The sequence below is a fragment of the Lissotriton helveticus genome, chromosome 6, assembly GCF_964261635.1.
Source record: "Lissotriton helveticus chromosome 6, aLisHel1.1, whole genome shotgun sequence".
Classification (NCBI taxonomy): domain Eukaryota; kingdom Metazoa; phylum Chordata; class Amphibia; order Caudata; family Salamandridae; genus Lissotriton; species Lissotriton helveticus.
Genome location: NC_136067.1, coordinates 580,464,074 through 580,488,229, shown reverse-complemented (window position 1 = coordinate 580,488,229; position 24,156 = coordinate 580,464,074). Strand labels below are relative to the sequence as shown.

At 41.2% G+C, this 24,156-nt stretch overlaps 1 protein-coding gene across 2 annotated transcripts in view; it reads right to left on the bottom strand.

The window, feature by feature from the left end:
• Positions 1-24,156, bottom strand: part of COL19A1 (collagen type XIX alpha 1 chain) — a 2,464,374-nt gene that overhangs the window by 42,473 nt on the left and 2,397,745 nt on the right. For both annotated transcript variants that reach the window (XM_078648013.1, XM_078648014.1), the window contains one exon: positions 16,229-16,351. In XM_078648013.1, the coding sequence (XP_078504139.1) occupies positions 16,229-16,351 (123 nt within the window). The remainder of the gene's footprint in view (positions 1-16,228; positions 16,352-24,156) is intronic.

Genomic DNA, 24,156 nt, shown 5'->3' with positions numbered 1-24,156 from the left:
ATGCTGGTCCAACACAAAGATTGCCCACCATTTATACGTCATGGAAACTTAAGAATCACATGGTATGAAAGTGCTGTTGGCACATGATTTATGTATGGTTTAAAGAAATAATATAAGTGTTGCAACTTAACATTATTAAAGAGTGCTTAACTGTAGGATTAGAGAACTTACTCACAGAAATGTTTTACCATAACTAAGTGTGACAAATAAAGAATCATTCTCATTTAGGAGAGAATGTTCTCAGCATAGAGATGAAATATGACTTGTCTACTGTATGTGCTACTTCACAACACTGAATGAATTGTATTTGAGAACAAACTCCTCTTCATATATGTAGAATGTAATCCTACTAGAAACAACATTGATTTTTTTAAAGGTGTGCATTAATATTCCATATATTTGATTTAAATATAGTTCTCAATTATACTTGCAACTGAATATTTTAATGAAATTGAATATTACATGTAGTATGAAACTTAATGCATTAGAAACGTATATTCATTTGTGTTAAAATGAGCACATGCATATTAAATATGCACTGTTGAAATTATAGTTCAAACTTGTTAGGAGTAGGCCTGTATTTCGCCATGCTGCATAATGCTGATTTAATTTTTCTGCCAGCGCAATATTTCTTGCAGGTATTCACCTGCATGTTAGTTTAGAACTAATGCAAAACTGTAATAGACATAGGGGGGAAATGGCCTGCGAAAAGTACCTTGATGAAGGTACATGGAGAAACAGAATACTAACTGAATTAATCGTTTGACAAAAGGTTGCCATCTACGTGTGTCTAAATGTCGTTCTATATCCAGTGTGGGACAAACTAGCAATGTTGCAGTCTGCCTCTGGATGATTCGACAAATACAAATGGACCACTGATGGCATGATCAATGGGTGTTGCCCATTGAACTTTGCATGTTATAATATACTGTTCCCCCTGGACTTTTTCCGAATTTTCCTTCAGCCCCTTTGAGAGTCCTTCTGACTCTTGCAGGACTGCCTTACTGCAGACTCTATGCAGATCTCTGTTGCAGATTCATTGTAGACACCTTCCCTGATGCCCTATTACCTGAGTGGACTTTGAGACGTTTAGAACTCAATGCTTTTTGATCTTTGCTTAAGTGCGGCTTAGGTTGACACTTATTCTTGACCTATAGTAGATTCTTGACCGCGCTGCAGGGAATCTTATGCTTGTCTTCTTGGTTACTTTTTGTCTTGACCTGACTTCCTTCATGGAACTTCCCTGATTTGCTAGCGTTCCATTCCCCAAATCATTCTCTGGATTCTGAAATTCTAGACTATGAATGTATAGGAGAGAGAACCTTAGATTATTCTCTGAGCACCAGATTGTTATGCTGTTGTTCTGCATTGCTGTAACAGAATTGCTTGTTTGTTTCATACTCATTTGCATTAATTTCTTTAGGCATCTAAGAATCCCAGTTGTTATTCTGTATCTTTACAGCATGGTTTTATGAGTTGTTTATTTGTATTCAATTATTAACTTGTAATGAACTTGGCTGAACATAGATACCAATTCCTGGTCTTCATTGTGTAGCCAAATGGGTTACACCATTAATTGAATTTGATTAATGTTAGTGCTAACTCCCATTACTTCTCAGTTGGAGAGAAAGGTCTATCAAAGGACCAAAGGTAAGCAAGTGAGCCCAAAAAAAATGCTGGATCAAATCATTCCTGCCCTGTCAAGCAGCACAGTGCAGCGCAGCAAGGTGTCTTGCAGCATTGTGCTACATGAAAGTATGATAAATATGCCGCTAGAGGTCTCTCAGCCCTTATTGTAATACTCATGGGCTGCTAGATCATAGTAATACATTTTCTTTCATTACCACTCGATTAGGAGTGAACAGAGAAATGTGCATTTCAAATGAGGAGTTATGCACGTAATTGAGATCGAGGAGCCTGCTGATGCCAACATTCTCCTGTTTTTATGTCCATATGGGCAATAGGGGCTGGATCAACAATTCACTTGACCAGTGCATCCCGAAGAAACTGTCAGGGGCGAGGCGCATGTAAACACACACCTGGAACAATGAGATCCTTTGGGTGGAAAAAAAAAAAGAAAACATTTTGGAATGGGCTTGAAGGCGCACTTATGAAGACACTGCTAAAAATACCTATAGAAAGGCTATAAAAACCTACCATAACCTAGTCCAAAAGACAAAAGCTTCATTCTATGCAGCTTCAATTGCCTCTAGCTCCAACCCCTCTAAAACCATCTTCACCCTCATGAAAGATATGTTGCAACCTCCTACAGGAACCAATGACACCATTTCTTCCAATACCCAATGCGACTCCCTGGCAAAAACCTTCATTAATAAAGTAGAACATATTTACAGCGCTGTTGACATGAGGCAAAGCTCCTCCGAACTCATGGCAACCCCTACCCCAAACACATTCCCATACTCCATAGAAATTCTGCCAATTGTGTCTCTTGAAGACTTAGCTTCTTTAGCCAAAGTCAAATCAGGTGCCCCCGATGACCCAGTAAAACCAGATTTTTTGGGGAAATTCCACAACTGTCTTGTGATGGAGGGCCAGAAATGTATTAACAACTCCCTCCTATCGTCAGAGATTCCTAAATCTTGGAAGCATGCCAAAGTTGTCCCACTACTAAATAAGCCCACTCTCAATAAATATCTGCTGGAGTACTTCCAACCTATATTTTTGCTTCCATATCTGGCCAGAATTATGGAATCCCATGTCAACAGCATCCTGACTAAATATCTAGAGTCCAGTCAAATTTTGGATAGCTCTCAGACATAGCATGGAATCAGCACTCATGGGGATTACAGAGCAGCTGTGGGAAACATTAGATGAGGGTGGTACGTCCGCACTACTTCTACTCGATCTCAGTGCGGCCTTTGACACGGTCTCCCACAGATCCTTCTCTAACGGCTTGAGGAGATTGGGGTCAAAGGCTGGGCTCTGGCCTGGTTTGCCTCGTTTCTATCAGAGCGCTCTTTCCAGGTGCATGCCCCCCCCTTATCTGTCCAGTATCTACCCTCTAAGCTGCGGCGTTCCCCAGTGCTCGGCCTTGAACCCCACGTTGTTCAACGTGTACGTCCGCCCTTTGGCTCTTCTAGCCAAAGAACGTAACATCAAAATGGTATCTTATGCGGATGATACTCAGCTGGTGTTTACCTTTACCAACAATCTGGCCATAGACCAACAGAAATTCTGTGCAGATGTCCTGGCCATTTCAGACTGGATGACAAACAACTACCTACAGCTGAACTCTGCCAAAACGGAGTTGCTCCTGGTAGACTGTGACACCCATAAATGGGATTACCAGTGGGGGCCTGCGACCCTGGGCTCCCCTCCTCAACGGAAAAATGCTGTTAAAGACTTGGGGCTTCTGATTGACACTGCCCTCTCCATTGAGCCTCATGCAAAAAAAGTTGCTGGTACTTGTTTCGGCCTCCTGTGCAGCTTCAAACACAATCTGCGGTTCTTCGATGCTCCTACTCGTCAACTGATAGTGCAAGTGGTGGCCCAATCTCGCCTAGACTACTGCAATGGTCTTCTGCTCGGCATCAATAAAACAGTCACCACAAGACTTCAACGAGTACAGAATGCAGCAGCACGTACTCTTTTTGCCTTACCAATCTTATCCACCATCTTCACTGGTTGCCCATGAAACAAAGAGTCCAGTTCAAAACCTTATGCACTGCTCATAAGATATTGTACGGCCAGGGTCCCCAAATTCTGCAGGAACTCTGCACTACTATGTCCCTATGCACGCACTACGCTCCGCCGATCAACATCTGCTATGCGTCCGACGTATCCGCCGATGCAGAGCAGGGGGTCATTCCTTCGAAGCCCTGGCCCCGGCACTGTGGAACTTTATCCCTTGAGCTGCCCGCAGCACTCACGATCATTGGGCATTCAGGAAGCTGATCAAAACCTGTCTTTTCATATCCGTCTAATGTCATTTCTTCCGGCTACCCATTCTGCTAGCGCTGGGACGCCCTGTTGCTGGGGCAGCCATGCGCGGTATAAATCACCCTAACGTAACATAACAATAGGGAGACAATGAATAACTCGATGTCAGGCACAATTAACTATTCATGGTGGTCAGGCGAGCACTAAATGAATGCAGTTCTTGTATTCACCTCCAAGCACTATGACAACCAGGGCCGGACTGGGAACCCAAAGCAGCCCTGTCAATTTTGTCGGAGAGGCCACCACCTATGAGGGTGGGGGGGGGCAAGGATGAAACACTGCTGCTTAACAAAACCGGCCTCCAGCACTACCGGTTTTGTTACTGGGAGACAATTGAGCAGCATCGCTGCAAAACCAGCCCCACCGCTCCAAATCCGGCCACCACTGCCCTAAAACCGGCCCCCCACCCTCCCGGGGAAATGCCTGATGCACCACGGCCAGGCCGGCTCTGCTGACAACATGGAAACCTCCTTTGTTCTTCTTAAATTGCAAAACTGAGATTCTCACTTTGCATATCTCAGCCTTCAAAAAAGATCTTTGTGAAGCAGGCCTTTTAATAGTAATTTGGGCAGGAAAGGCAAGAAATGTCTGCATTCTAACGATCACTCAGTCTACACAAGAAGCCATATGGGTGCAGTAAGTGAGCAAGAGAACTTTAAATTGAGGATGATGTTGAGAGATTAGGATAACCACCGAAGATCCAACTAAACAGATTATTTTTATGAGTATTTACGTAATCTGCACTTTAATCCATGGTACATCACAGCCCACATTTGCAGACATGACTGTGCTTTTCACAAACCATGCTTTACAAACTATGCCTTGACATGTACAGTTTATAAATTTCTGATGCTATGTTGATGTGCTCACTATATGTAATTATGTTTAAAAAATGCAATGGGTATATGAGAAAAGCACACATACCTTCACTCTGTATGTCACCTGGCATAAGTTGCTGGTTCTTGATTAAATTAAGTGCTTGGATGGTTCTCTTCCGCACTTATGTATTATTTAGATCCATATTGCAGTTTAGAATTGGGTGCTATTTTACTTCATTTCATTTTGAGTAGTCAGTACTTTTGGGAGAAGCGAACATCGTTCTTCACTTTCTTTCACCCATCTGTTTTCTGCTTCATACTAGCAATAATCATTACAAAAATATTTGGAATAAAATGACACTGATAGGCTGTTTAGCTCCATATAACATTGCACAGGTCGGTGTTTTGTGTATTTGCAATAGAATATACTGTTTGCAGCAGTAACATTGTTGTAAATAACGAATGTTAGCACCACAAGGTAGCAAAAGACTATGAACGAGATAGGGATGTACTGGACGCCATAATCAACATATGTTAATGGGCACAAGATGCAACTGTCGAGAGTGTGCTTTTCTTTTATTCACTCTCCCTCCTTATTACTCCTCAACCTTGAAAGCCAATGTACCAACCTAGCCAATTCTACAAATACAGTGAAATAACGAAAACGTCTCATCTGTATGGCTCAACAGTGCAGGGCCTGATGCAAAGGAAGACATTCACAGTAACTCTTATCTTGATCTTGGCCTGTTTTCACAGTGAGGCAATTCACGTTTCATATCGAAGGCGAATTCAGTTTACATTGGATTAACACGCAATAAGATTGGATTTACAGAATAAAGTTAATTTCACTATTTTGATATGCCAGTCATTTTCATAAAGTTTTCAACACATGATACTTCAAAGAAGACACAGCTATACAATAATTCAAGAGGATGCATGCATAGACTCGATATGAAACAAAACGAACTGTCCCATCTTGGCCTAGCAATAAATGATTCGAGAGCAACGCTTAATCAATCAATTTAAGTGGAAATAAACTAGGTTTTCGTTTCTTTCACCATCATATTTCTTGCGATTGTTTCCTTGTATAATGTTGCAATGTACTTAGTTGTGAATCTGATCATTTCGAAACGATTTTATATTTAAATAAGCTATGAAACATACAAATATAAATTTAGAATCGGAGTTGACTCCATCACGTCAAAATTTGTATGGTCTGAGCACCCTGTTTTCCAGAGTACCTTATTTCAGGTTCAAAGCTTTCGCGCATTCGTAGTCATTCTCCCACTCAACATTAACACTGTTTAATATTTGTATAATAAGTGTCTAATACAATGAACCAAAGTCATTATTCTAAATCAGAGGTGCACAAAATACCTGGATACAGGACCAGTAGACCACCTCGTATGTTTCAATCTTCATCTAAAAACTGGCTAACTTCAGTATTTGCTAGAGACTCAAAATAATTGATTGATGAGCCGAAAAAGAGCATTTTTACCTATGTGGCTCTCTTCACAAGATCTGATTCCCAATGGCCACATGGCTTAGCAACAATACAGTAACCTGTGGTCTCTGTGCTCAGTGTTTAGTAATTCATCAGACAGTATGATTACAAATGCATGCAATTCTTGGCCTGAAGAAGGCCATGCAAGGAGAAATCTCATGAGCCCAAATCGTATGGATGAAGATTTGATTGCAAAATCGCCTTGTGTAATATGTCTACTCAATAACATGAGAGTAAATGTGAAGAAATTAAAAATGTCTAAAAACATCCTGAGTCTCCTCAAGGTTAAATATCAAAGGTACGGCATATGACATTGTTTTTAATGTACTAAGATTGTAAAAAGTGTTTTGCTGCACTAAATATTACCACTTCTAATTGCTAAAGGTATTTGCATTTAATTTTCACATCTCAAGATTAAAACATTTAGTCAACATATACTTTTATAAGCTTTTTTCTATATCAGTATTAAACAGTATAAGCCTTATGTGAGAGATTATCTATGTAAATTTAACAAAACTCAGGACTCAAAATAATAACAAGCACTGCCAGCCACTGAAGTGATTCTTATCTTAAAAACATTTATTAACCCCTTCGATGCTTGTGACGGAACGGTTCCGTCATGAGCGTCGGTTGGGCTGTGCTTATGACGGAACCGTTCCGTCACGGCCCCGCCCGTTTTTTAGAACCTTCAGCACAGCGCGAAAATTCGCGCCGTGCTGAAGGTGTTATACACATTATTTGTAGACACGTTTTGACAGCAATGGAGTGCCCTTTATTATGAAATAGGGTTATAGGTATGTATTTTACAAATCATAATCTTAAACCTGTTAGAAATTACAATTGTAGCTATTTTAAAATTATCTAAGGACATTTTTCCCGATGTTTTAAGGGGGTATAAAATACCTTAGAAATCACAATATATTGCTACCATAGATCTACTTATCTAGAATATAGTTCGTATTTCAAAGTATCAAATCAAACAATTTCTTTGTGAACGCTCTTTATCAAGTAAATAATGTTATTGGTTTTTACTAGTTATATCTCAATGGTTTCTACTCTTCTCAAAATGAGGTTGAAAAATAACATGGAAAGGTTTATTGAAAATACATCTCATTCAAGATTGTGGGGGTCATTACAATGGCAGTGAACCTGCCACTGACAGGCTGTCGGTGGCGGGTTCAACGCCATCGTGAGGCCATTTTCCACCCGCCATATTATGATGGCAGACGGTACCGTGGCGGTCGGAAACACCGACCACCACATATCCGATGGGCTCCTTGAGCCCGTTGGTGCTGCTGAGGCCCTCAGCATGTAATTCATGCCGGCGGTGCCTAGCAGGCCCTGCCGGTCAGATCACGATGCTGGTTCCCCACCAGCCTTTTGATGGCAGGGATGGCCTTTGGGGGCCCGCTGCAGGCCCCTCTTGTGCAGGGGCAATTGGTTTTTGCACTTGGGGGCACCTAAGGTGCCCCCCTACATTTCCCTACACCATGTTGCAGGCACCGTATGGTGCCTGCCATGTAGTGCAGGGAAAAGCAAAACCTCAATTTTTTCCATTGCAGAGGATGCTGCAGCCATCAGCACCCGCCACAATGGAAAAAACTGCCTTTTTGACCTCATTGTAATAGCATATGTGGGACCACCACCTTATATGCGGGTGGGCCCCAGCCCCGGGACGATGGCGGATTGACAGAAGTCCGTCTTCCGTCGTAATCAGGCCCCATATTATCAAAGGGCACCAACATTAGGAGTCTTGCATTTATTTGTCATATCAAAGCTAAATGCACTATAAAGCGTAGTCTGTGTAAAATGCTTTAGACAGAAATCGCTGCTTAAAGGTTATGGGATACTGTTCTCTGAAAACACAACTTCGGATGTATTAAAGAAAATTTGAAAAAGAAAAAAAAAATTAGAGACTAATGAGAAAAATCATGAATGCTGAGTCGAAGCTTTGAGGACCAAATATATACTTTTAAACAATGTTTTAAACAGCCTACAACTGTAACAAGGGTCTCTGCATTACAATTGTATGTTGCAGAGAATACATCTTCAACCTGCTTACATAACTCTATATATTGTTTAGTGCCTTTTTACCACTTAAGCATTTTCTTGGCAGAATAATGGATGTTTATTGAAACTCAGCACCGAGTGGTAATACGCTGAGTGGATTTGCTAAGACTGAAATCTCTGATCGCACAGTCAAATACAGACTCCTCCTGTAGTATGTAAATTAGCCCAACAGAACAGATATTAATTCTCTTGCTGCCCATCAAGAATATTTTCCCATTTCAAGAGCGCAAAAACAAAAGTCTAGACTGACCATTCTTGTGTTAATATGCACTGTGACCTAATCACATAAAAAGGACAATTGATTATGCCAGAGCCAATGGCCAAACTGGGGTGGTGTAGTGGGCAAAAAACGATGTATTTAACCCAGATCTTTTGACTAGGGGAGAATGTTTGCATTGTCAGCATTCCATCCATCATTTGTTTTCTGTAACACTTTTTGCCCTAAGTGGGATGGGTATGCCCAGACATGGGTCCCTTGCTCACTTTGCCACTGGATTCAACCTAGCATGACTGAAGAAGGTTGACATACCCTGAAACCGGTCCCAGGATGCTTGTTTTCGGTCCATGGAGGACCTGGCCTGGCAATTCGGTCTGGACTGTTCCCGTGGGGCACAGGGTCAAGACTGATTTGTATATCGCTGGGTCCAAACTGGGGTGGCGTAGTGGGCAAAAGAACGTTGGATTTAACCCAGATCTTTTGACTGGGGGAAAATGTTTGCATTGTCAGCATTCCATCCATCATTTGTTTGCTGTAACACTTAGAGCCAATGGCCCGGCACAATAGTTTTATATGCTTGTATTTTTTTTAACTGGGCTAGGGTTTAAAAAGAGTGAGTGAATGAAAGGTGAGTATAGATTCGTCTTCACTGAGATGGAATCTATTTGAACGTGCATTGCTACAATATGATTTGTAATTGTTAAACAGCACACACTCATTAATTAATATGCAAAAAGTATAGGGTCTGTCATGATTAGCATATCTATATAATAACTATTGCTGGATTTATAGCAACTTTGGGGTGCCTATGATTGAATTTATAGCTATTATATAGTCCATTCATATTTTAGTTCCTTTTAACTAGTTAAGAGTTTATAACCATTATATGTTTATAACTACAAAATGGGTGTTAACCATTTTAGAATTTATAATTATGATGAAGTCTGTAATTATTATAGTTTCCATAACCAGTCGAGAATGTACAACACAGCTTAATTAAATCAGGTTCAGCAGAATAGGGCCGGTGTTGGATTCTCAGGCTATTCTCATTATATACCTTTGCAAAGTTAGTGTGACCAAGACAATATTTATGGTGCATATCTATGGATTTTTGGGCCCGATTCACAAAGGTAGACTTGGACATTTGATTTCAATTTAGACCAAACATCTAGGTTTATGACTTTGGGAATTCACAAAGGGCATTTACAAGCACTAGCATTATGTCCGCACTCAGAGTGGACATCTTCCCCACGTGCGAACATAATGATAGTACATGTAAATGCCCTTTGTAAATTCCCAAAGTCATAAACTTAGACATTTGGTCTAAGTTTAGACCAAAAGTCTAAGTTTAACTTTTTGTGAATCGTGCCCTACATGTTTAAGATGCTAATTCCTGTGAAGCCCACAACTATTAAAGGAGCTATATTAAACAGAAATAAGTAATGCAGTGTAAATTACAATTACATAATTTTTTTGCCTATTCAACTTTCGAAAAATAATTGTTGTCTAATTCTTCTGTATTTTATGGTGTAATTATGCTTTTATGGTTCACTTTAAGAACCAAAATAAAGATAAAGATATTAATAACACTGTGCAACCAGCAGGCAAGTGTTGTTTTCTGCATTCCCTCTGCACATGAGCAGATACGGTCTTTCTCATTTAAAAAAATAACTTTACAAGCCTCTACCCGGAGGTACTTTTCCAAATTTTTTGAATTCGCAAACATTGCCAGAGGTACACCTAGAATGGTACACCATGCACAAGTTTCAAGGCATACTGGGAATGTCATGTAACCTTTTGTGAAGGCTCCATTTCCTCTATGCAGAATTCTCCATGTCGGAGAACTCCGCAGTGGAGGAATGGCGCCTTCGTTGTAAATGTATATTTTTCACTGCAGAGAAAACCTTTTAACTAGTGGAGAAAGCGCTCTCTCTACACCCCTAACATGTCGGGGTGATCCGTTCTTCTTCCCATCCTGAAAGGTTTGCAGCTCTAGCCCTGTACTCGAGTAAATCTCTGATCATTTCCAGGGTTGAAAGTGAAGAGTTTGAGAATCCCCCACATATATGTGAAACTTTCTAAACATTTAGGGCAAAACATGCCTCCTTGTTACTCCTACTTCCCATCCTATGAGTGGGAGTACTGAGTGTTACCATCTCAACACTAACGGCAAAGATCTCCGCCCTCGTAAAACAATGTATGCCAGTCAGGACTCCCTTTGTTAATTCTTGGCAGGTATAAAAAAAAGATATTGGTCATAAACATTTTTAAATTGTAATATACCTTTATTAGAAGTACAACTAGTTAGGGCCTAACAATCTATAATTGCATTTGCATAGCTTTTGTATGCTTATCTGTAATATAAAACGTCCAACAAAGGTATGGCAAGGCTTCTCAGGATTTTACCTGGTTCGTAAATGAAATCCTTGTGTAATACTGAAAAACAGAGGCTTCGTAGCATATTTTAAATGTATTATTGTCAAATAGATCTGCAGTGGTTTAGCAAAATGTGATATTATGCTTGTAGTTAGCATAATATTGAGTAGGAAAACTGGAGTATGAATGAGTGTATGTGTACCTGTTTGTGTGGAAATTAATTTCATAAGTGGCTCTCAGGAAAACACAGCTGTTTCAGACTACTTCAGGCAGGTAAATAGGCTTTCCAGTGAGCATTTAGGGGTGGTGTGCATCAAAACAATGGGTTCATAATAAAGCACAGTCACTGACAGCTGTACACATTTTTCATACACAGCGAATTCCTAATATTTCACTTGTTTAATGCCTAAGTAAAACATCTGCGGCCACATGCATCATTGTAGGACTTTGCAATTCCTAAATTGCGAAAATTGAGGAATCGCAATTTAGGAATTGCAAAAACCTATGCATCAAGAAATCTTAAAAGTTTTTAGGATTTCTTAATTTTCTGTATTTGCGATTCCTTAATTGCGAATCGCAATTAAGGAATGGCATTACATTGATTCCTATGGGCCTAGAGGCCCATAGGAATCAATGCCTTTTTGCAATTTTTATTTTGCGAATCGCAATTTGTTGAAGCATTTCAAGGGACCCCCCCTGCACCCTTAAAATGTTTTTTTAGTGCAAGTTTCACACACACATGTCCAAAGGACATGTGTGTGTGTAACATGACACTTTAAAAAATGCTTTTTTGAGCTTTTTTGAAAGATTTCGCAAATTAACACGAGGGTCAACCTCGTGTTAATTTGCTCCTCCTATTTGCAAATTCGCATTTTTTAAAACATTCATGCATTGCATTTAAGGAATCGCACAAATTCGATTCCTTAAATGCAATCGCATTTTTAGGAAATGCAAAAAATTGCGTTTTAAAAAAAATTGTTTCATGCATACCAAAAAGAGATTTTGGAATCGCAAACGGCCGAATTTTCCGATTCGCACCGTTTGCGACTCCAAAATCGTTTGATGCATGTGACCGCTGGAGTATAAAGTATTAGGAAATCACTGCCACTAAATTAGCCAGTGATTTGGGGAACTTTTTAATAACTTAAAGTAGGGTTGGTAAAGAGGAAAGTTTTCCCATTATTACTGATTTTCAGGCTCCTGTGCTTCCTCTTAGCAGTAGCGCTTCACCACATACACTGCTTTCATACTGCAAGTTGAACATTATTCCTGCATGTGTCTTTAGTGGTGAAGCATGCCTTCAGCCCCAGTTAGATAGCGCTCTGCCTGAAGAAATGATATTGCTTAAAAAACAGGTTCCCTCATAGATAACCTGGTTTGGAAACGTTGTATTGATCTGCTCTATTGATAATAAGGAATTGAAAATATCATTTGTATAATATTTGCAAATACAAGTGAAAATGTGTCTATAAGTAAGGAAACAAGCGCAAGAAATAACCTTCATTTGAAGTTTTTCAGATACATATAATACATAGCAAATCATAAGAAGTCTTCACTTGCCGCATAGCATTGGGAGTAAGCCACCTACGCACATGCGCAGTGAGCAATTTAAGAGCAGCATTGAATAACATAGTAGGACTGGTAGTCTTCAAGTACAAAGCACATCAGCAGTTCTACACAGATCCCTTGGGATTGCACTCATGCAACTTGAAGTTTTACTTGTTTCTTGCTCATTTCGCCTTCCGGGCTCCATCGATTTTCTCCTAGCAGGATTAATAATCTTTATTCTTCTTAAAGCGCTAGATCCCATTCGTCTTCTTCTCCAGTCTGACTTACTCTGATCCCAGAGCAGTCCAAACTAACAAAAGATAATAATCAAGAACTACCTTTACGGACAGAGAAATCTGAAACTGCAATAACACAGTGTTCATTCCTTAGCTAATCTTAGACAATGGAAGGGTCCATGAAGTGGGCTTGGAGTGCAGTGCTTGTTCTTCAATGGGAAGGGGTGTGAGTGGGAGTAACCTAGAGTTAAGGGATAAATCTGCTGGCTGCTTATGCCCCACACAGGCAACAACAGGTATGTCCTTCTTCAACATTTCTTTGTGAAGCAAATATGATCTGGTTAGGTCAAAATGAAAATTTTATTCATGCACATTGGCTTAATCAATGTTGATGGGCCTAGTACCAGGATGCATCTACAATCTAGGGGTCAGAACTGCTAATACAGTGGTTGTAAAAACTGGTTGCAATTGGCAACCAGTATTTTTACGCCCAGTGTAGAATTTTCCAATTTGACCAATGCATTAACAGGTAACTTCCAAAAATTCTGAATTGGAGTGGGTAGCAATTTGAACCACCTCCTTAAAAGTACATGAGGTAGTTTATACATTGCTAGTCACGCCTATTGGTGGCTATCACAGAGATGGTGGCCTGCAAGGGTCAGCAGATCACCATATCTGTAACTGCCTTTAAAAACAGAAATTCTTTTTTTTAAGAACCCTCTTCTCTATAAGGATATTTATAGAATGGTTTCTTTGAGAGTTAGCAGTGGTCCCCAGACTACTGCCTACACACATAAAAATTCCCTTTTTCAAATGAGTTACTACCCCAACTTGTTAGTCGGCAACTTTTCAATCGTTTACCACTGCTATATCAGTCAATCCATTGATACATACAGACAGGAAATGCTGTTTGGCAGGGACACCTACAACACACCCATTCAATAAAATAATTTTGATATCCATTTTGAAAGCCATTTTCGGAGTTTGTAAATCCTTACTGACTCCTAAAATGGGTTTGTTAACTTTGGAACACTTGTATTTGCAGTTGCAACCTCAGATAAGGAGTATTCGCGACCTAAAAAACGTTTAGCATATCTGGACCTTTCATTTCAAGATTAGAGAGAATCATTGGTGGGTTTTGAATGTGGCACCCCAACTTTGCAGGTTCATGCATTGTGTTAAGACATGAACCCCCGATTTATAGTTGTGGTCTACCTTTCTTTAATAGTCGCAGACAAGTGTAGACAGTGACTTATTATGGCATCAACATGTGTGCATAAAACGTGCTGGGAAAATAAGATTCAGGAGAGTCTTAGCTACATCAATTGTTCTTATTACAGCTGTATGGTGAAAAAGATCCATATAGCAGTTAGTTCCACTATGGAATAGGGGTTCATTTTGTATTTTGGCAAAAGTTTCATTACTGAAAGGCAGACCACCTAGAACGGCTTTAACTGCTTTAAGGTTGATGAGGTTTACATATAACAGTAAGTGCTTGGAGAACCACAACTTTGAATAGGTAATGGAATGTATTAAACTGTACCAAGACTCAGCATATTGAATGCCTTTCAAACAGTAAGACAATACCTACACATGTTTACATTTGTGGAAAGACCCTAGAGCCCTCATTATTAGGGTTCAATTAGTCACTATGTTTAAATCTTCAAGCTTTTCATTGTGCCCCAAAACATGCACCTCATCGTCAGCTTTTAAGTGAAGGTAAAGTACTTTGACTGTGCCTTTTTTTAATCATATTTACGTTTTAGTGAGACATACATGTTTAATCCACCTTAGTTTCTTTTTTTTTTATTTGTGTCCTCTGGACCACCACTACTCAAATTCAAGATGTCATTATTCATACAAATACTGCGAGACAACCCATGTCGAGCATTCTGGAGGTGCATTATACATGCAGCGCACTTTGCTTCATTGAGCTGGACGCACGGTTTAAAAGGTGCACCCAGTGCAATGAAGGAAAATGCGCTGTATTATGATGAATGCGCTGCCCTCATGGGAGCCGCAAACTCATGCTGCCCTGGGGAAAGAACCTTCATGTGAAAAACGGAGCAGCTGCTTTGAAGCCACTCTGGCTGTATAATGCAGGAGGCACCCGCCTGCACATTTAAAGGGGATTAGAGATTCCCTTGCAGGCGGGTGCAGGCAGTGACTGTTCCTGCCTGCAAGGGGATGTGGGGGGTCCATAGGACCCCCTTTGCCTCCTCCAGAGAGCTGCTCTCAAGTAGCACACTGAGAGTGGGCCACTTTTTAGGTGCCACACTGTCAGTGCGCCTCCTGAGAGCTTCTTTGCCTCTGTGCCTTCGTCCGTAATACGACATGGGTGCAGAGGAGAAGGGATTTTCTCATTTGCATGGGGCGCGCCCCATTGCAAATGAGGGAATGTCCCCTGGAGACAGCGCTGGCGCTTTATGTGCAATGGGGGGCTATCAGTATTTCAGAAGGGGAAGCACAACCATCTGCGGCCCCTTATGTATTACCAAAGTGCCCCGGGGGTGCACAAAGCTGGCGCAAAAGCCTGTTGTGCTCCGGGGCACTTTTTGTAATGCAGCCCCTGATGTTTCATGGCACTCCTTTATTGTTCTGTATTTTTAGCATAATACTCCTACGTTGCAGGGATTTGGTTTGGGGCAAAGCAGAGCCGGACTGGCTACCGGGCAGTTTGGAATGCTGCCGAGTTGCTGCCTGATTTTACTGCAGTGGGGGCTGACTTCGTCCATGGAGACCTGCGTGTGCATTGAAATACTGAAAGCAAAACGAATTTCGTTTAGCTCACACAGGTCCCCATTAACGAAATCAGCACCCAGCTCAGCAGCATACCAAACTGCCCCGTAGCCAGTCCGGCCCTGGGGCAAAGTAACCTCCAAGTCACATGGCAGTAGGGAGGTAAGCGTGAATTGGTAACCACATATGACGATGAATGCAAGACCTCATGATGCAGCATGACCACCACAACAGGATCGTTTACAAGAGTAACACATCAAGACTTGCATCCATCAATGGTTGACATTTAAATTAGGTAAATCATGTAAACAGTACAGACCTTAATTTTCACCTGTGTATTTCAAATAAAAACTAGACATTGATGGCTCCCATACCATCAGTCTATGCTGTATGAATATGGTATACCAGCAATACGTCACACTTCAGTGGACTATCCACTACATACTCCTATCTCACCATTGCATCCTATACATGTATAAGACCCACCATTGGTCTTTATAAAAATAGGATATTAAATTTGTAGATAAACCCTCCCTGAGAGTGAATTAGTAAAATTGTATTGGGTGTAATAAGTATCAGGCCACACGTCTTGTACGGGTTAATTCATTTCAAATCAAGATCACAACACCTTTATTTAATGTGCTAATACTTGGGAAGCCACATATATGCAGCAGCCTTCTTTAATTATTTAATTATTCACATTTTCAGTCTGAGATTGCAATTAGTACTTTGTAACACATGGTCACTTTATCAGCCTTACCATTAGGTCCTCGATCACCTGGGGGTCCAGGCAGTCCATCTTTTCCAGGTGGGCCAGGCTTTCCTTGAGCAGCCAGAAGTGCAGCTGGTGTTTTTAGCTGGGATATTAAGTCGCCCATTCTCTCTGTAACAAAGATCGGCAGAGTTTCTTAGCTGTGTTATATAATGCTATTAAAAGACAAACAAAAGCATTTTCGGGGTAGGAAATTACTTGCAAACTGTTTGTGAAGCACATATGTTTTGTGGCGTTTACTGTATTTTGCATAGACACCACACTACAATGCTCCATTTTCCATCCTAATACTGCAGACTCCCCACCAAGCTCACAGATTATCCGCAGTACTACAATAAATCTAAGGATGGAGAGTTCAGTGTATTATTACTGGTGCTAATGAGGCAGTTTCCATCTAGGAAAGATTTAGGTGAAATGTGGAGTCTCAAGGGTATTTTTGTAATCTCATGCATCTGTTTAATACCTAGATCTACCCATAGACCACCAATACTAGTGGTATATGACTATGAATGACATAGTGACTGTGATACTGGAGGTCCCACTGAGGTCGTTTTGGTGTATCTCCCCCTAGGATGTGTCCCTCTTATGTCACTAACCTAGAATAAAAACCTCAAGGACAAGGATTATGGGGGATTTTTTCTACGTCCAGCTTTGGGCTCAATATTCACCAAGGGCAGAGCCTCTACAGCATCAGGCCATCAACAGCCCCGAGCAGCGATGGGGGCTCTCTCCCCTTAATCTGGGCCATGAAAGCCAGGAAGATGTTCCCTTCAACAGAAACTTTGGCAAAGGACCTTTGGAATGTGTGGGCACAATACATGTCGTACCAGTTGGACGTTCCTGTGCTACTCCTCCCCTTTCTTGCATGGAAAGTTCAAGAAAATGTTATCCAGGTCTAAACCTGAGCAGAGTCTACAACCTGAGCATGGGGGCAATCCCTGTTACTGAGTTCCCCCTCCTTTGTGACACTTAACACTATTACCCCAGGAATGCCCCGTCTCTAGGAACTAGCAGCAGGTCATGGCCACAGGGGTGTAGTTTCAGAGGGTGTTTGGGTTGTGACACCGCCCCCCCCCCCCGGCCCAAATAAAGCTCGGCTTGGTAGCTAGGTCTGGGGGCCCTGAGTTGGGTCTATTATCTCTGTTTCGGTTGTTCTCGTTGTGAACCAAGAATGAAGACAAAACAGTGACCTTGATGCTAAAGAGGGAGAGAAAGAGACAGAAATAGTCCTCCAGTGACTACATTTCAAAATGTGAAATCAAATAAACTGGAATCAATAGCGCCTTCCCTGCTTATCGAAGTTGTGTGGGCATAGGCAAAAAGTTGATTTCAAAGAGCCTCATTTTGATTTGTTATCACATACAAACACCTTTTAAATAACCCCTTTTAAATGCTTGAGTTCAGAATGTGCACTGTACAAGCCCCCCTTATATTTCATTGAATAGACTATACTGTTGCTCCATATATAATAAGGATCTAGGCCACATGTAGGGTTTGTATGACTACTGACGTGCCTCTTAATTCATTGATTACATTATCATTGGGGGTCGAGACATGGATATTTTTAAAAATTATATATAATTTTCAAAAATTGTCTATATATATGCAGAGATATATTCTTATGTACTGAGGTGAAATGCTTCTGCATGTTAAAGAAGTACACTTTTTTTTAATTTTAGAGAGATTATATCCTATTTTTATTTTGTTTGCTGCACGATATACATGATAAATGAAAAATCTTTATGGCTCTACTCATGCCTGGACTCTTAGAGCCGAGCCAGACCTATGGCTCACTGTGGCTCACATTGCAATGTCTTTTTTGCCTCCGTGCCCTCCTCTATTTGCAACTCTGGCATAGTACATGGGCCATCAGTCACTTGATAAGATGATTCGTAAAATGTGCGGACTGGAAACATGAATACCTGCCCCCATGCACCGATTTGGCAATCTACCATTAAGGCTTCTTGTAGCAGAAACAAAGAAAAGTGCATGCAGTGAAAATACATTTAAAATAAGTGATCCATGGGCAGTGACCCCTGGACATTCTGCTATATGTGACTGTAGACATGAGATCAGTTTACGAACAAAAGTCATAAATCTGTACCCACAGAAGTACTCCTTGAATGGGTGCAAATTTACTACTTTTTTGAATTCACAAGCATTGGCAGTAGTAGACTTTGACAGCTGGGCCAGTCTCAAGTTTCCAGGCATTCTACTGCTAATCATACACCCAAAAGGTAATCAGATCGATACTTTCAAATAGTCTGTCTAACCAGTGGCAATCACAAGGAGTAGCTTTCTAACCCACTGTTTTCGGCCACTGTGCTACTCTACACACAGGCCCACATAATCCTAATCAGTATTCAACATGTTCCGCATGGAAACAGCCCATCCTGAATCATGGTCTTCTCACCCCTCCACCTTTCAGTCCATTGTTTTTTTTAAATGGGAAATTTAAAATTCACACTCCCAAATCTCACTGATTAAGCTGAGATATGAGCATCTAAGGATTAAGGGCCAGATGTAGGTAAATGGCATTTACCGATTCGTAAATACCGAATTTTACCGATTCGGTATTTACAAATCGGTAAATGCCATGTAGGTAAATATTTGGTAACAATTACCGAATTGTTAAGATTTGGTAATTACTGAATCGGTATTTACCGATTCGGTAATTGCCATTGATTCCTATGGGCCTTGAGAGAACGGTTGTCTTTTCCGGAAAGCCACGAAATGCTTGAGACTACAACACGTGGACAATTGAAAAACACGGAGGGATAGTAAAAGACAAAGTGGCATAAATAATTAAGCAAGAAAAGGACAATTGCAAGAAAGTTTAATGTTCGAAGAAGTAACATTCGGCAAGAAATACTGACCAGCAATTGAAAACAAAGACTATTAGGCAGTAATTGCAGAACTGAATAAAACAACCACCATAAAAAAATAAGGAGGCCGATTGATATAAATACAAAATCGGGATAGACAGACCCATACAACGGCGGGCACGCCAGAGGGCTATAAAGATTGTTGTGTTTTTATTTGTCCTGAGGAAGGTGGGGCTATTTGCCTGTCCACCGAAACGCGCCGCCAAAATAACCTCTGAGGTTTTAATAAATTGTGTGATAAATTATTTGATAAAAGTGTGAAGATGATTAATGTTTTTATGAACAATTGTATATGAGCATTAGGCATTGTATTAATAATCTGTTACTCATGGGGAAAGAGATATAAAAGAGAACAAATTTTTGCAATTCCTAATGAGAATAGCTGTTTTTAAAGAAAATTGTTTTAACTATAAGAAATAAAATACAGTGACTTTTCTTAATCCCATTGCCTTTGTGGTTCTACTTATATGACGCGAGGAAAACAAGTAGATTGTGTATGACTGATATACTCTAGTGGATAGCCACACTGAATGGTAACTAGTATGTGAGATTAAAAATAACAGAGCATAACAAAGAATACCAAAGGAATACTTTTCATTTCGCTGGGTGGTGGTGAGGCCTTCACCCTTATGTGGGCAGGATGCACTGTAGATGCTTTAGCCTGTGGGAACAGAGTTGTCCGAGATGTGTGTCAGTAGGATTAAACCATATTCCGGTGCTGAAGAGTGCAGAAAGCTCTTGATAAGGGATGAGGTCTGCAATGCTGGTAGTGTGGACTACTGTCGGATGTACGTTTACATACATGATTTGCAATGGGAATTGATAGTTTGAATTATGTGTAGTGGTTAGTGTGGTGTGCAAAGGGTTCGGTCTATGTGTTGTGAGGATGCAGTCTGAGTGTATGTGATATCTAGATCTTGGTGTGATTGTGCGGATGAGTTTTGGGGAGTTCTGGCTAAGCTCATGATGAGAGATCACATAGTAAAAACTTGCAAGGATTGCAGTGGAGCAGGGGATCTGGCCCAGTGCTTTACATTGCTATGACAGGCCCACACATGAAATGTCCTTGTCTGTGCCAGCTTCTTGCTTGTAACGCCTTGCAGTGAGACTTTCTGAGTAGTTACCTGAAATTGAGAGGCTGATGTGAAATGCATTTCCTGTAGAAGTAGATGCTGGGAAATAAGGTCAACGTCTCTAGTTTCCTCCTTTTAAGATGGGTTTGGCAGGAAGCCAGTGACACCAGTTCCTGGAGTGGTAAATGCATGGGCACGCATTGATGTTACTCTCCGTAAATATGGATACTTGGAATGCAGTGTTGTTACTTCCTGTAGAGGAATGCTAAGAAATGAAGTGATGTCACTTCCTATAGGATTGGATGCTGGGAAATGATGCCACTGTGTGTAACGGTTCATGCTGGGAAAGGAGGTCCACTTGCCAGGCTTCTTTTTTTAAAGCTGGTGTTGGCAAGTAACCTGTGAAGTCACTTCCTGTGGAGGGGAATGTTGGGAAATAAGTTATGCTAGCCTGGCTTTTTTTCTCTTAAGGATGGTTGCTAATTTCTGGTAGAAAAGGTCAGCTTGTCTGGCTTCTTCTTTTAAAGATGGTTTTGGTGGGAAACGAGTGATGTCACTTCCAGAAAGGATAGATACTAGAATATGAAGTTATGCCACTTTCTGTAGAGATGGATGCTGGAAAATGCATTGTTGTGATGTCCCTTCCTGAAAAATTGGACGTTGGAAGATGCAGTCATGTCTCTTCCTGTAGATTTAAACAGTGGGAAATTAAGTTGGCTTTTCTTAATTCCTAATTTAAAATGAAAAGCTATATTCTAAGATATGCAGTGAGGTCCCTTTCTTTAGGGATATATTCTGAAAAATGCAATGATGTCACTTCCTGCAGAGGTGAATGCAGAGACATGCAATGATGTCACTTCAACTAGAGGTGGGTGTTTCACTTTCTTAGCTTCTACTTTAAACATGGTCGTGGCAGAAAACCTGTGATGTTAGTTTCTGAAAAGGTGGATGATGGGACATTCAGTGATGGCACTTACAGTGGAATATAGATTCACATTGTGAACATAGAAGGCCAGGTCCTGCGTCCAACTAGTGATAGACATCTTACTTCGCAATAAATAATAACAGAAATTCACTGGAAAAACCAAACATTAAAGGGATGTTATAGTTAGAGATTGTAATTATAGCTTACTTTAAATTTTAAAAAACGTAGAAATTTCCGAAAAGAACCAAAGGTTAAAGGAATGTTATAGTTAGGTGAGCAAGTGTTGGACGGCTCCCGGCTGTCTTGGCACCCACCCATGGGGGAAGTGCTAGTGCTCCCCCCATGACCACTCTTGTGCACACCCCCACCAGGGATGGCTTCCAATGTCATCTGCGCATACCGCATGCCAACGTCATTAGATGTTGCCGGATGCGCTAGAAGCCATTCATTTCCAGCGCATCGAAGCAGAAAGGTACGTTTCTCCTCAAAGAGGGTTTTTTTTGTAACAAAGAGGCATTGGGGGAAAGGAAAGGGTTTTCCTTTCCTCCAATGTCTCTTTGGTGCATTCCTGCTGCATGATCACGCATGGGGGCTGCAAGCTTGCAGCAGGAATGCCCACTAAACACCAGGGGTTTTTATGTTTTAAATTTTTTTCAATGTTGGGAAAGGGTCCCTCCCCTTTGCGGAGCAAGTGTTTTGGCTGTTTCCACTCCACTTGGGGGTAGACCGGCTAATGTCTTTTAGGCCCTTCTGCCCCACTAGGGTACCAGTGATATTTTTGCTGTGTTAGGGAGTGTTCCCTAGTGCAAGGATCAATGTTAATTTTGGCTATTTCTGCCACTCTTGAGGGCAGAAAAGGCCTTATACTTTTAGGCCTATGTACCCCCAAGGGGGGCAGAAGCCACTAGACACCAGGGATGTTTCCTTTACTATGTTGTTGTGGGGAGCGACCCTTTGGCAAGGGGTGCTCCACTATTTCTGCAGTTTCTGCCTCCCTTGGGGGCAGAAGCCACTAGACACCAGGGATGTTTCATTCAGTATGGTGTTGTTGAGGGGGGTGGCCAATTAGGCAAGGGTCACTCGCCTTTCAGGGGTGAGTATTTTTGCAGTTTCTGCCTCCCTTGAGGCCAATAAGCGCTATGCTTTTAGGCCCATCTCCCCCCAAGTGGGGGCAGAAGCTACTAGACACCAGGGATGTTACATTCACTTAGTTGTTGTGGAGAGTTGGCCCTTGGGCAAGAGTAGCTACCCTTTAGGGGGTGATTATTTTGGCCTTATGCTTTTAGGCCCATCTGCTTCCAAGGGGGGCCCTAGTCACTGGACACCAGGGATTTTATTTTTGGGCAATATTGGTGATGTGGGGAGTCGCCGCTTGGAATCAATTGATGATGAAGCTACTCTCAGTGGGAGAGAAGTGCCTGTTTTAGCGGAGGACACTGATATGCCAATAGTGCAGCAAGGAGCATCTGGCTTGCAACCTGGGGCTGCAAGGCTTCCCATTGGAAGTGCTGAACTCTGGGTTAAGCCAAACATGGTGCAGCCTGTGTTGCCTGCCTTTGTTGGTGTTGCAGGGTGTAGAGTGAATATTGAAAAAATGTTGCCTATACATTTTTTTGGGTTGTTGATGGACAAAGTATTTTTGCATGAGATTGTTAAGTAGACTAATTTGTATGCTGAGCAGTATTTGAGGGACAACAGAGGCAGACTTAGGCCCTGCTCTATAGCTACCCGGTGGCCTCCCACAAATCTATTTGAGATGAATCTTTTGGGTGTAACCTTTTTGATGGGCTTGATAAGAAAGACGTCCCTAGCTTCATATTGGTTGACCAGGCCCTTGATAGCAGCGTCCATATTTCCCGCAACCATGAGTCGTTATTGGAATTTGCTTTTGCTTCATATGCTGCATTTTGTTGATAATGCTTCAGCGTTGCCACAAGATCACCGATTGTGACACTCTTTTTAAGATTCAGCTTTTCCTTGATCACTTTATAGATTGATTTTCAGAGATCTATGCTCCAGGGAAAGAAATAGCTGTTGATGAATCTTTGGTCCTGTTTAAGGGCCATTTGTTTTTTAGGCAGTACATTCGTAGCAAGAGGACAAGTTATGGAATTATGTTGTATATGTTGTCTGAGAGTAGTACAGGATATGTCTATAATTTCGGGGTGTACACTGGTAGGTTGTAATATTGACCCCCCTGGTTGTCCGTCCACTTTCGGAGTTAGTGAGAAAATTGGGTGGGAACTTGGTAGAGGACTTTTTTTAACAAAGGTCACCATTTGTACCCAGATAACCTCTACACTGGTGCACAGTTTTTTAGACACTGTTGCTTGTGGCAGAATCCGCTCTAACCATAAAGGTTGTGCAAAGGAGCTTGCTTGTAAAACACTTGAGAGGAGACAGTGCTGTGCCTTGCATAGCGATGAACTGCTAGCTGTGAAATATGCAGAGAGGAGGGATGTCTGACTACAATTCATGATGGAAGTACTTAACCTGTGTGCATTTTAGACTACAATAAGCACATGGGTGGTGTAGGTAGAGTAGATCAGAGGTTGGAACCTTACACTGCCGTTTGTAAAGCTTGCATTTGATATAAGAAGTTGGCTATCCATCTCTTCAATTTAGTAACCTTCAATGCGTTCAAGGTTACATATCTTACAAGGATTGTTTTCCAGAGTCAAAGATGACTTTTTTCAGTTTTAGGAGTCTGTGATAGGCAGTCTTGTTGTAGTGGAACAGGCAAGTATTCCTACTGCTGGAGTGGTGTAGGATGAGGCTAGATTGAAAGATTGCCACGTTCCTAATTACAACCCTCCTACGCCCCAAAAAAACAATCCTTGTAAGAGATGGAGTGTCTGCATGCGGAGAGGGATGTGGAAGGAAAGTCATATGCACTGCCTTGAGTTCTCTTCTAAGCCTGGGCTGTGTGTGCCCACATGTATTAGATTGTATCACACACACTAGAGTTTTCGGGAGCAACTGTGAGTGTAAAAGTGAACTGCATGGTCTGTATTGTTTTATATTTTATGGTCA